This window comes from Centropristis striata, chromosome 17 (genome assembly GCF_030273125.1).
Source record: "Centropristis striata isolate RG_2023a ecotype Rhode Island chromosome 17, C.striata_1.0, whole genome shotgun sequence".
Lineage (NCBI taxonomy): Eukaryota > Metazoa > Chordata > Actinopteri > Perciformes > Serranidae > Centropristis > Centropristis striata.
The window spans coordinates 17,922,533-17,936,954 of NC_081533.1; the positions used below are offsets into that span (position 1 = coordinate 17,922,533).

The 14,422-nt window shown below is 38.8% G+C and overlaps 1 protein-coding gene, 1 long non-coding RNA gene and 1 other non-coding gene across 4 annotated transcripts; all 3 read right to left on the reverse strand.

The window, feature by feature from the left end:
- Positions 1 to 3,605: 3,605 nt before the first annotated feature.
- LOC131990066 (uncharacterized) lies at positions 3,606 to 4,800 on the reverse strand. 2 transcript variants are annotated; one of them, XR_009396026.1, is made up of 4 exons: positions 4,607 to 4,800; positions 4,372 to 4,529; positions 4,169 to 4,264; positions 3,606 to 4,067 (listed from the first exon to the last, which is right to left on the reverse strand). It is a non-coding gene; the product is annotated as an uncharacterized LOC131990066 (long non-coding RNA). The 2 variants fall into 2 exon arrangements; XR_009396025.1 differs by having other exon boundaries at positions 4,372 to 4,800.
- Positions 4,801 to 6,832: 2,032 nt separating this feature from the next.
- Positions 6,833 to 6,906, reverse strand: trnan-guu (transfer RNA asparagine (anticodon GUU)). Its single transcript has one exon. It is a non-coding gene; the product is annotated as a tRNA-Asn (tRNA).
- A 2,189-nt stretch (positions 6,907 to 9,095) lies between these two features.
- Positions 9,096 to 12,591, reverse strand: gabarapa (GABA(A) receptor-associated protein a). Its single transcript, XM_059355396.1, has 4 exons — positions 12,354 to 12,591; positions 10,458 to 10,536; positions 10,232 to 10,350; positions 9,096 to 10,095 (listed from the first exon to the last, which is right to left on the reverse strand). The coding sequence occupies exons 1-4, from the start codon at positions 12,441 to 12,443 to the stop codon at positions 10,015 to 10,017; spliced, it is 369 nt and encodes a 122-aa protein (XP_059211379.1). The 5' UTR covers positions 12,444 to 12,591; the 3' UTR covers positions 9,096 to 10,014.
- Positions 12,592 to 14,422: the final 1,831 nt, after the last annotated feature.

A 14,422-nucleotide genomic window follows, 5' to 3' on the forward strand; every position in this document is an offset into this window, starting at 1 on the left:
AATACAGACGGAGAGTTTTTTTCAGCCCGGGTGATAATGTTGCTTTTCCGGTTTTCGAACCCCCACCGAACTGCATTTTGGGATTTGTAGTTTCTCCTGACTTTCTCCTTTTTTTCTTCTTCTTTTGAGTTTTATTGGCGGTTGGCAGACCAACGTACAGACGCATTACCGCCACCTACTGGACTGGAGTGGTGGAGCAGTAAATTGACAGGAAATTAAAGAGAGAAAATAATAATACTGATCAAAAAATAAATAATAATAATAATAATAATAATAATAATAATAATAATAATAATAATAATAATAATAAAATAAATAAAGCAATAATTACAAAAATAAAAATTTCTGGCATGTTTTCACACTACATACCTTGCATAAGTGTAGAAAGAAAAAAAAAATAACTCCAGAAGTTTGAAAAAAATTGAGCCATCTGATTGCCTGTCCTCTGACGTTGGAACAAATCCGGCGCCCCTATTGGCTACCAAAAGGTTGGATAGTGTGATTGGCTCTGCTGCTGTTGAGACGGAGGGAATTACGGAAGTGAGTGAACCGATATCTACATTATATCAACATAAACAGCTAGTTCGCTAGCACATATACTAAAATTGGAATGATACAGATACAGATACAGCAGCTGGCGCAAGCTTACTGCTCAATCTTCTCCAGGGGGGAAGCGAGGTGGAGGGGGGTTTTGCTCCCGCGGAGTAGAAGGTGGCCGGTTCGATCCCAGCTCACCCCAAACCCAGGGAGCAATTGTGATAAAAACAGATGCATTTTACAGTGTTTTGCCTAGTGAAGTACCTATTTCTGCTCCATTAACCATATTTATTCATTAAAGTCTCACAACCAGTGCACTATTGTATGTACCTGTGTAAAAATCAAGCTTGAAAGTGTCTCAAGACATGTGAAACAAGAGTAAATAGCATTTTTTTCTTAAATTGTGATAAAAACAGATACATTTTACAGTGTTTTGCCTAGTGAACTACCTACTTCTGCTCCATTAACCATATTTATTCTTTAAAGTCTCACAACCAGTGCACTATTGTATGTACACGTGTAAACATCAAGCTTGAAACAATTAGTAAGAATTGTCTTTTAGAAAAGGGGAAAAGTACAGTAGGTAAGAATTGACTTGGAAGTTATGTTTTTGCAGTCCGTTTCCGCTCAGTGTATTTCCCGTGTGCATCCAGACACAGCAATGACAAGTTGTCTTCTCAGTTGTCATAATATAAGCAGAGTAGACAACTAGTCATCACACACTGAGCAGAAACAGACTACAAAAGCTTACCTACTATACCTTTTTACTTTTCTAAATGTCATTTCTGACACATTATGCATTTTTTTTTGCAAAGCTTCCTACTACTGTACCATATCTGAGATTCCACCAGGCTAACTGAATTCTGGGATAAATAAAGTAGTTTTGATTTGATTTTGATATCTGCTATAAGAAATGAGGGGAAATGAATAACCAGATATATAAAGTTTGAAAACATTTATTATATAAAAACATCACCAACATGAAACTCAGCCATGAGACGGTTACAAGCTCCACGGCACCATCACTGGAGTCGATGTGAGCACACCCACCTGAAAGCAGTGAATATGACCCTAAAAAACATGGAGCCCACTCAGCTGGAATAACTGAGTATCCGTGGCAACAATATAAAAACACAGCAACAGCATGGCAAAAAATGATAACCAATTAATAATATAAAAAAAGAAAAACACATAGAATATGTACAATTAACAATATGAACAATGAAAAACAAATAGAATCTGTACAATTAACATTATAATAAAATGAAAAACAAACAATATGTTAAATTAACAAAGAATGAAAAACAACAACAATCTGTGCTTTCAGGTTTTTTTGTTTTTTTTACGAGCACACCTGCGTGCTCAGGAGGTCTTGTTAAATTTGTATGTGAAGTGACCGCTGTGACCTGCAGGACCACCACAGAGGGGACAAGAAGCGGCTGGCTGGGGAAGAGAGGTGGTGGCCTCCTCCTCTGAGCTGCTGGTGTTCCAACCTTTGGAGAAAACACATTATGTAATTAGTAAAGATCCCAAAATAATAACAACTACAAGAAACACACAAACACCGTTCTACGTTCAGCGGTGCCACTCCTCTGCTCTGCCAGCCACTGTTCCGGTGTCTTGCCAGCAGTGGAGATGGAGCAAAACCTCTTCCCATTTCGGGAAGTGTGGCCATACTTGAGAGTTTTTGGCATCCCACACTGCTGGCAGGTGTAGCCCTTCACTTCATGGAAGGGCCAGCCCTTCCTCCTCGCCTCCGCCTCGGCCTTCTGCCTCCACCTGGTGGTCCGTGGCACCTTCCTCCCATCTCTCCTCCTCATCTCCTCGAGGAAGTCCTCCACAGAGCGGCCTGAGGCAGTGGCACAAAAGCTTTGGCCCTTGTATGTTGTGTGGCCAAATTCTCGTCTTTTGGGCTGGCCACACTTTGAGCAGGGGTAGGACTTGGGAGGTTTCCGCATTTTTTCCTTCTCCTTACCCCTTTTCTGGCTCTCAGCCACTGCCTCAGCCCTCTTCTTCCTCCTGTACGCCGTCGACTTCGGTAGGGTTTCTCCCTGGGGTACAGGACGGTAGTCCACCACCCGCCTCACGGTGCTGGGACGCTGCGCTCTGTCTGCATAAACACAGAAGTACAGGTGTGAGCAGAATAGTAGCTGTTTGTCTGTGCATCAGATGAGGCAATGAATGAGAGCACCTTTTGCCCTTCTTTTTTGGGGAGGAGCGGCACATCTCTTGCTGGTGGTGGGACTGGGAGTCTGCACAAGAACACAGATATGAATGAAAAGGTCAGGCTGCTTCAGTGAATAGAGCAGCAGTTAAATGCAGGTTTCCAAAAACAAGTCACTGTTTACAAGTGTACCTTCTCTATTCTCTGTGAAGGCCCGCCCTCCGAGTCAGAGGAGGAAGGGGACACAACCCTCTTCTTGCCTTCTCCTTCTGTCCTCTCAGGACTCTGCACACACACACACACGTTACAATGTAAGTAGGCCTGGGACGATAACAAATTTTGCTGGACGATATATTGTCCCACAAATTATTGCCGATAAACGATATTATTGTCAACATGATAATATATCATAATAAAGCACACCCTTTCAAATACAATACACTTTTATTTCTCAGTGTTTTTTACCATTGTAATTGTAATTTTAAGAACGTTTAAATATCCTAAATAAATGAAAACTTTTTTTTTTTTTTTTAAAAGGGCAGCATTTATTTTGCGATGTAGCAAACTCCACTTTCTGTGAGCGCACAGCGTTTATATTTACTTTGTCGACCAGTGTTGACTGTCGGGACGAAGGCTCTGCATCTCCAGGTGCAGTTTTTTTCCCCAGCTGGGAAAACTGGGTCGGGTGGTTCTGCTTTAGATGGGCATGCAAGTTTGTTGTGGTGGCTTTTTTTGTTGCCACCACTTTTGAACAAATTCGGCATACAGGCTCGTCCGTGTGTTGATGGGCTCACCTTTTTCATTCGGTTTGAAACCGACATATTCCCACACTGGGGCTGTGGCATTTGGCTTTGCAATCATCTTTTTTCCTCGCGTTGCTCCGCACGAGGCTCACCTGCTGCACTCTGTGTGTAGCCAATGCTAGCGGCCCAGCCTTCTCCACAGAGACAAAGAGACTGGATGACTGACAGGAGGGTTCACTCCGCTCATTCTGCTATGGAACAAAAGCGCCCAGGTGCTGAGATCGAGCACAGAGTGAACCCTCTTGTCATCCAGCCTGCTTGGAGGCAACAGACGAGGAAAACAAACACGCATGCGCATGGCGATATATCGAGGCCGGCAAAATGATTGAGTTCATTTAATTTATCGTGCGAATAATTGATTTATTGATTATCGGCCCAGGCCTAAATGTAAGTATGATGAGTTAAAGGTGACTGAGTAGCAGGGAACAGGACAGCAGCCTACCCATTGTGTATTGCTGCTGCCAGACCAGTCAGAGAGAGACACTGTGTCCTCCTCCTCTTCTGCAGCCGAGGCCTGAGCGGTCCACCGATCCCAGCCTCTGCCTGCTGGTGGGACTGGGAGTCTGCACAAGCACACAGATGTAAATCAAAAGGTCAGGCTGCTTCAGCGAATAGAGCACCGAAATGCAGGTTTGGAAAAAAAAGTTACAATTTACAAGTTTACCTTCTCTCTTCTGTGTGAAGGCCCCTCTGAGTCAGAGGAGGAAGGGAACACAACCCTTCTCTTCCCCTTCTTTTTGCCTCCTTTCCTCTCAGGACTCTGCACGCGCGCACACACACACACACACACACATGGTTAATCATTTAGGAAAGAGGAATTTCCCACAAATTTATGGACATGTGTTCTGTTACAATTTCGGTAATTACTTGAAATTCTGCTCTGCTTGCCCGGTGGAGATCTGGGGAAGGACCCTGAAGGCTGTGGAGGAGGACGTGCCTTGCGGTCCCTCCTCAACACATACTCCTTCAGTGACGCAAGCATGGTGCCCGGCCTGGTGCTGAAGGATCGTAGCCAAACCCTGGAGCTGTTGAGGGATGAAGCCATGAGGTTAACAACATACCTCAGCTATTCAACACATCACCAAAGCAGAAATCCAATTACCTATAAAGCTCAGAGCTTCTGATTGGCATCCGGCCATTTATTCTGATAACAGATAAAAACAGGTGCATCCCTCTGAAAAATATAAAATTAAAAGACACTGTCAAGTTTCTACTAAAATAAAGTGAAATTAAATTAATATATTAAAAAAAAGACGGAGCTCATAGCCCGTAACCTTACCATTACACCACAAGGTCCGAATGCAGTTCCCCCCGGGGTGCACGACACTAAACCCCAGGGGTGCTGCGTTCAACACCCGTGGTTATTTAGAGATGGCAAGTGGAATCACTAATGACCTGATTAACTATGTTACATTGGCATCCTTTTCGTTGAATTTACCGCCATCTGCTGGACTTAACTTATTTCATACTTTTCCTTCTGTTGTATTCCTTGAATTAGTCCAGTTCAGTTGTGGCAAGAAATCTCAGAAGGATTTTCCTCGCTTCTCTAGATTTCACACCTTGTATTATATTTTTGACATTTTCTCCTCTTATACCTGCCTTCTGCATCTCTACCTTCATCCTTCCCCTCTCCCTTTCATACTCGGGACACGCTGTTACCACATGTTCTACTGTCTCTCTCTCCGCTGGTAGAATAATCTGTGATTCTGTCTCTGTGGATGTGGGTCACTATCTGATTGACGTAGGTCACTATCTATGCATGCGTAATTCACTAACTGTGTATCGTCACACTGTTAAAATAATCGCCTAAGTAATTTTTGATCAAATTTGTTGTTTTTTGCCTAAATCATCTCTTCAACCTGGCTGCACTATAAATACTTTACTGTGATTTTTACAGTAACTTATTGGCAACAATTAACAAGTAACTTACTGTAATTATTATTTGCAGTAGAACTACTGTATTTTAATTTACAGTACTGTTTTTTATACTGTAAAATAAAAAACACTTGCACACTGTGATTTTAGTTTTATTTACAATACTGGTTTCTTTACTGTAAAATAAAAAACAATTAAACACTGATTTTTTAGTTGTGTTTACAGTACTGATTTGTTTACTGTAAGAATAAAAAAAACAGTTAACATTGTGATTTTTAATGGTACTGTATATGGCAATATGGCACAGTAAACATGGCTGTTAATTTGATAATAATTTAATCATTATTTTTTATAGAAATAACTTGTAATTGCAAGTCATTACTCTATACACTAAAGATAATAATATTAGCTTAATACGTTTATTGTTTTACAATTGATTTCCATACTGTGTTGAATATGAAAAACTTTAAGTTAATTATTTAAACAGTATTTTTATAGGACTGATTCTGATCAAAACTATGATAAAAATGGAAAAATACAGTAATCTACTTTACTTTTCACAGTACTATACTGTCTACTGTTTCTTCTACAGTAAAGTTTTAACTACTGTGATTTTGTCACAAGGACTGATTTTTATTGTAAATTATACAGCACAATCAAACAAAAATCAAACAGTGATTCCACAGTGATTCATTACAGTGTCTATATGAAGATATATATGTATATTAACAGTGTATGGTCTTAATAAGCACTTACCTACTAGGACTCTTATATTTTGAATGGACGTATTGTTAGAAGCTTGAAAATATCCTCTATTTACATATATGTATATATATATATATATATTTATTTATTTATTTTAAATAACATGGTTATTCACTCATCTTATGTCAGTCTGTTTAATATTTACAAATGCAAGCTCCAACAGACCCCTACTACTTCTAAAATCAAATTAGGGGTGTAATTAAGTATACTTTTTAAAAAATATATCAAATACGAATTTTAAAATAACTGTCATTATTTTTGAATCATTAATACTGACAATATACAGCTAAATAGAATTCAGAGAGATGGTTAATTATGTCAGTTCTTAAACATTTTGCCTTTTTCCGTCTGCTTCTTGTAGAGCTGTAACTCTTTATTCTCAGCACTCAGATTAAGTTCTTACAGAAATTCATTTCTTTCTTTCTATCCACTCCTTTGGGTTTAGAAAGTTGCTTTAAAATGCTTAAGATACTGAGGTTATATTGCATTTAATAGCTCTTTACAGCCTTAGTTTGTCCTTATCAATCCTTATTAATTATCTTTCATTTCTTTAAGACACTCATAATCAATGGCTCTTCAGAATAATTACGTAAAATGTACATCAAAACATAATTTGGGAGAAATGAGACAGGCACTCTATTATATGAGGTTATCATATAAACGTCAATAAAAAAAAAAAAGCTGGTCGCGTCCCTGGGTGGGCTTGAACCACCAACCTTTCGGTTAACAGCCGAACGCGCTAACCGATTGCGCCACAGAGACGGCGACAGTTGTCAGTGGGCGTGGCCTCAATTCCCCGACAGACAGACAGACAGACCAATGGGGGGATTTTATGTAACTGCTACAGATGTGTGTGTGTGTGTGTGTGTGTGTGTGTGTGTGTACTTTGTATTTATAAGTGTTTGTATATATATGTGGATATTTCAGGGTGAAAAAAGGAGATGTGTTGCAAAGTTATGTGGACTTGGGATCAGGCATTTGTAGAGGTGAATTTTTTAATAAATGTAGACCAAGTTTTGTTGAATCGGGGTATATTGTGATTAATTGGTGCTGACATTTTTTCCATTGAGATTTGGTCTATTAACAGATACCCGCCCACATACTTTAACCTGTCATTATGAGGCAAATGTAACGACAGTAATGACACCATCAGCGTTTAGTGAGTTTCCTTTAAGCCTCACTTTTACGAGGCAATTCTGCCTGACACGGGAAAATAAAGGCTTCATTTACGGCACAAAGTGCTTATGAGCTGCGCCTATATAATTATGATGGTAATAAATTATTAACACGGAGACTCCATAGTCTGAACCAAGTGCATTACAGCGTCACTACATCTGTTTTGTTCTTTCACGATAAAAGCTTACATGAGAGCATGTTGCTAAGAAGTCAACAAAATAGCTTGAAACTGAACAAAATGAGGAATATGGAAATTTGGAAACAAATGCAATATTATTGTATTGTTGGTAGCTGCTAGGCTGTCAGTTATAACAGATAAAAACAGGTGCATCCCTCTGAAAAATATAAAATTAAAAGACACTGTCAAGTTTTTACTAAAATAAAGTGAAATTAAATTGATATATTTAAAAAAAAGACGGAGTTCATAGCCCGTAACCTCACCATTACACCACAAGGTCCGAATGCAGCTGCCCCCGGGGTGCACCACACTAAACCCCAGGGGTGCTGCGTTCAACACCCATGGTTATTTAGAGATGGCAAGTGGAATCACTCATGACCTGATTAACTATGTTACACTAATGAAGCAAATGCGCTCACCCATTGCGCCAGAGAGAAGATGAGGAGCATCAGACGGGTCAGGACGTGAGGCTTTCTTCCCAAAGTCCCTCCCACTTGAAACTGCGGCACAGTTTGCGCAAATCCAGGCAAAAATACTCAGACTCAAGGCAAAAAAAATATTTTTTTTTACTGCAGGGCATAAAGAAGGTCCACACATTTGAATAAATAAGAAATGTATTTATCATTAGACATTACAGTACAATTTTAAGCAGACATTCAGCACCTGTTGTCACACTTTTTGTTCCTGGTTTCTTTACCCCTGGTCACAGAAACTACCTGATCCATTCACATAGAAGTACCTGAATAACATTCCTGGGTGTGCTCAAACCACCAACCTTTTGGTTAAGCAGCAGAAGGCTCCAACCTGTTCCTAACTGGATTTACAAAGAAAGAGTGATTGACAAAGGTAAACACAGTCATCAATCACGTCACTACAGTCTGTATGTTAGGTCACTTAATTGTATTGCTTTTGGAAACGTGAAGTTTGCTGTTCTTAAATGCATTTCCTTTTTTGGTTTGTTTTTTCTGTGCTGCTGTCACTCTTTACAGCGGGACCTATTTTATACAGTCTATGAGCGGGACGCAATACTTATTACTTATTTTATTATACATTCATTTTTGTTGTTTTACTTGTGTTACTGTAGAACTAACCTATGAGAATGATTTATAACTATATATATAAATGTATTTATTTAGAAAATATGAAAACTGACTTGTAGATGCTAATTGTAACTGGTAATGTGTTGTGTTCATTCAGCCATTGTCCTTGTTTCTCTAACTTTTACTGATGGAAACTAGCTTATAAATTCACATAAAGTAAGTAAATACTTAGTAATAAAGGTGGCTTTGCACAACTTGGAAATGCTCAATAGATTTGAGAAGGCACAGTCGCTGATATGATAAGGCAACTAACGCAAATACAGGAACAAAGGCTGAACTAAGTCATACATTCAGTGTGATTTTTGTTGCACAGATCTTGAGGATGTGATTTTGACAGTATAAATAAAAGTGACTTTTGTAACAATTGAAGACTTTTGTCTATCTGGTCAGTTTGTTGTCAATATCACAACTAACAAGAAGGAACTAATTATTTTTTAAAGAAAAGGATCTTGTAACCAACATGACCTAAGATATAAAATAAAGACAAGAAACACAGATAGCTTTTCATCACATTTTATCATGTATGGTCATGAGTGGAGAGAAAGAGCCAGTAATGCAGCTGTATACAGAGTTCAAATCTTAATTTTTTTTTTTAAAAAAGAAGACAAACTTAAAAAAAGAGAGAAAATTGCACTCAGCTTTACAATACCTTTTAGAAATTAAGCCATCTAAAATTAACAATAACAACAACAATAATCATAGTAGCAGTCAACATAATAGTCTTACCACTGAAAGCAGAGGATGATTGTTTAGTCTGAATTCTATTATGCTCCTTGCTAAGGTCAGACGCGGGTCAGCCCACTGAATTCTCATTCACAGACTGCTGAAATAAAATATAAAGACCTTGCCAATTCTGTTTTGTTTTTTTAGGAAACTAACTGCTGCAAAACAGTTATCCTTTACTTGCCAGACAAAATCACCTGCCCTCAACTGGTGAGTGCTATTCATTCCCTAACCTAAACTCAAAACACACTTCATACTCCTGCAAGCCAACAGAGTGAACACACAGTAATATATCTTCATTGTCAGAAAGGGCAGATTTGAACTCACATACTATGCCTTTCTTCCCTTAACCCTGGGGCAACTATATTTACGGCCTATTTCTATTATTATTTATTATTCAGTTTTGTCAGTAAAGTATGATCAATTATGACACTAGAAAAAATAACTGGCCACGAGACCACTTAACCCGAGAAGCTACTGAAAAAGAAAAGCGGATGCAAATACAATTCAGACTGCAGAATAATAAAGACATAAATGGATGGGCGAGGGGTAATGTATGGGTGGTGAAAGTGCATTTGACATATTTACTCTGGGAACTCTAGGCTGCTGAGCTGGATTTAATATTTAAATGAATGAATGGTGGAGGAGGTCTCAGAAAGGTGGGTAGTGGTTGGAGGGGGGATGGTGGTGGGATCAGATTTCCCTTTGGCTGCTCCCGTACACACTCTCATCACTGTAGGCAATGTAGAGGAAAAAGTCCTCTTCATGATGCTCCTGGGGAACAGAGAAGGAAAAAAAAGATGTTAGTAGGACATTAAAAATGTAGAGGGACGCTCACTTTAATATAAAGAGGAATGAAACAACACAATATGTTGATAAAGTAGGTTTGCGAGAGAGAAAAGGATCTTGCCTGGTACAACAGTCCCATGGTAGCTGAGGTGGGTGGAATGACGTTGTTTACAAAGAAGAAGAGCGCATCCTCAGCTCGCAAGTGGATTCTTTTTCGGATGAGGAAGTAAAACTGGCCCACTGATGAGAGAGAGCAAACAATAGTATTTTAGACAAACGTTTAGAGGTTACAGCACTCGTGTCTTTAAAATGTTTTCCAGGAAGTAGGCACATAATAAAATATTCACCTGTCAGGTCGGAGGGGACAAGGTATTTCTTCTTGTCCAGATCTCCTATTCTGGCTTTGGGGGCTTTCTCCACAATTACCTAAAACAAGAGAGAGAAGAAAAATGAAGCAAATGAATCGAGTGCAATTTCCACTGTGTGTATCAAGCGAGAAGTACTTTCACAGCATTTCACCTTTCGAAGAAAAGGGATCTGAGAATACGCAAAATTCTCAGTCAAGCGAGGACTGCAATATTTTTAAACCAGATGCTGCGTTTCACTTCACATCTTGTAACAGACCAAATAGAAATACATAGCTATATTCATATGTTTATAATTCAAACTTAGGAATTGGTACAGAGGACTGGCAGGAGTGCAAAAATGATACTTCTTTTTTTCCTTTTGTCTAAAAATAGGAGTACTACCTGTATACTACCGGCCAGGACACCAGTCAGCAGCACGTCACTGCAGAGCTTAAACGATTAGTCAGCAGCCAGAAAACTAAACCAGCAACACTTTAAAAAACGACAACTATTTATTGGATTTTAAGCAACAATTTAGTGGCTCCTGCTTGACAAATTTAAATCTCTCAATTTGTTACTTCTTCTATGAGAGTAAAATGAATATATTTGGCTGTTGGAATGTTGATTTTAGATTATTTATAAAGACAAAACAAATGTCACCCTGCGCTATTAGGATTGATGATGAACTGTTTTTATTATTCCTGACATTTTATATACCGAATGATCATCAATTATTAGTCCTATTTTACATTAGTTTTGACAGTGCAATCCTGTTTTTATATGAATCCGTGTAATTTTGCTGATGTTAAAGCATTTTGTGCTGCATTTCTTGTATTCAAGGTGTTATACATGTAAAGCTTATATCATTATTATAATTTATCACATTACACTACATTATGTTAATATATTCTGATTTTTACACAATATTTTCTAATATGTTTATACTACATCTCTATATTAGTACAAACACTAAACATTATGCAATCAAATCACACACAAAATTAATGCTAGAATCACTTTTTCTACTTATTCTATTCATATTCAACTTTCTGCTTTTATCTACATCTCATTCTTTATTAGTGCACTTCTCTATTTATCTGTATTGTCGCTTTCTTTGTCCTGCTGTAACAGCAAGATTTCCCCACTTTGGATCAATAATATTTATCTTTAATTAATGATTGGTAAATTGGGAAATAACAAATAAGATTACTCGATCAGTTAGTTAATCGGTTCAGCAATACATTAAGTTTATCACAATTTCTATCTGATTACAGCTGTAAAAAAAAAAAAAAAAAAAAAAACTAGAAGTGAAACTAGATTAGATTGTACAGACAAATCCAGCTGGTCACACATTACAGAGTATTGACCCAGCCAGTCATGTTAGGTCAGTTTGAGCTATTAGCTGTGGACTTTACAATCCATCGGCCAGAGGCAGGGAGACGTAAACAAGTAAACAAGGCTTGTTGACACTTACTATTTTAAGGTGCACTGCTGTTATCGTTTCAACATACAGACACCCAGCTGCCCGTTCACACCGCCACCAGTCTACACGCTTCTAACGACACGTCTTTCACTGCCACAGTCGTTATAACCAGTGTGGTGTCTTATTTCTTTACATCACCTTTATAATTTAACACTAAAATGTTGACACGGGAGGATTAAAGGAGGCTGGTAGTCGCTGGCCCGCTAGGTGCGGCCGACATTCCCCCTGGTTAACCTCTATCTTTGTTAACTGGCTGCTGGTCTGTTTACTAACGTGGAAGTCAACTATGAAGAAAGATGAGGGTGATTGAATGTAGTTAGAAATAAACAACAAGATACTAGGTATTTTTACGTGCGTACACTAAGTGTCATTGCAACACAGATCGCGCTGCTAAGCTAACGTTAGCTACTTACAGGTACCCTGTCCGGATACTTCTTCCTTATTTTCTCGCCTTCGGACCGCCTTTTCTCAAAAGGGTGCTCTTCTTTGTACTGGAACTTCATCGTTAAAAGAGATGACAGACAACAAGTCGGTCACTCTAAGGTTCGTAGGTTAGCGGGTTTGGCTCAAGGAACTGCTCGAAACGCTGACACACACGACAAAAACAAACGATGCTAACTAGCCTTTAGCTCGCCACAGCTGTTTTCCTAGTGCGACTGTGGCGGAGGGATACAATAACAACATGACGTTGCAGGGAGTCTAGTTCGCAGGGTGGACTTCACGTTATTTCGAGCCATATTAACGTCGATCGTGTAGTGATAATTGATGTTTATTAAAGTTAAATGTGCTCCTTTGAAATTCATCTTTTTGTAAAGTGGGTTAAAATGTATGGCGGAATTTTATACAGGACTACTTTATTTTGATCAACCTATGCGCGTAAAGACATTAGGGAGAGCAGTGAAGAGGCAGCTGCCCTTGTCATATGACCGCGGCCCAGCAGCAGTTAGCAGCTACAGGAAAGAAACTGAAAACATGCTGTGTTTTACTGTCATTTTGGCTGTTTGGGGTAGCGGGGCTCTAAATCTGTTCTAGAAGACAGTCTGCAGGTACCAGCTAAATGGGGGTATTATAAATAAATGTGTATTCGCTCATTGTCTGAGCTCAGTTGGTAAGAATTACTAAATTGGCTTGAAGTTTCGCAATTTCCACTGTTGTCACAACAACATAAAACAAATTAAAACAAATGGTCAATGAGGTCATTGTTAATCACCTGATCTATGGAGGAATTAAGCGGGGAAATATAATAGATCCATTTTCTAGTGGGCCACTAACTTCTTTTTTAATATGTTGCTTGAACTCTCATTCTTAAAACATATTTAACATACAGGGATTACCCACTGGCCCCCCCAAGAATAAACTACTGTAAGTAACAACTATCACAGCACAAGGTTTCCTAATAGAGCTGTAATGTCATCTGAAGGATCTTTTTTCTTAAGGAATGAAGGTTAATAGATCCCAGATACTGTGTGATCATTTCAATGGGGATTCATGGTAAACACGTATCCATCTATTCTACTTTTCTATTAAAACTGCGTAGGAAGAAACAAAAGATTTTGACTTGGGTCCCCCAGACACCAATACATTGGTACTTTTAAAAAGCACATACTAAAACAGAAAACAGTGATATGAAGTCGATGGTAACAAGTTGCGGACATCATGATTTTTTTCAGTGACAGAATGAAGCACCTGTTACAAAAAGAAAAATAGAGATATGACAAAAAATTAGGGTGGTGAAATTGGTCAAATTAAGAATATTTGATATAAAGTATTCAGTACACCAGATTCAGTCTGCCATGCCCTGAAACACTCATGGGACAAGCTGCTAACCTTTAGGCTATTTTGTTCATGTGATAACAGCTGTATGACTCACTCCACGCACCCATGTGATTATCCATGTCACCTCCTCTCTGCTTTGACAGGACTCACACATCTTTGATTACAGAATTCTCTTTAACAATGAAGACACGTCTGAAAGTGAAACAACCTTTTTGATCGCAGTATAGTTTTTGCTAAAGCACAGGGCGTAATGTGCTGAGTCACTAGTTTGTAGGATTCAAGAGGGATTTTAGAAATGGACAGCAGTTTCAGGTTAAGTCTTATACTTTCCGGCTTATTGTGACACTTCTGGTATGACAGACCTACATCATAAGTGCCAGAGATCAATCTTTAATGATTCACTGTAAAATTACAGACTACTGTGCTTCACTCCCTTCTCTTCAGAGTTCTGTGAGAGGAGGAGCACTAAAGCCCTGGTACCACGTCCTCCTTAGACTGAACCATATTTGTCATATTTCTCCCATGAAAGCTCTTCATCATCAGTGACAAATCCAGTCATAGGACTCTAGGTATTTCCAACTCCTTGCCACAACTAGAAGTGGAATGGACGGGGAATTTTAAATACGCTTAGCCTTCCCTCTGTACAGCATCCACTTCTTTTTTACATAAAGAACAATCATAAGGAGGATGTAGAGGTGTTGGAAAA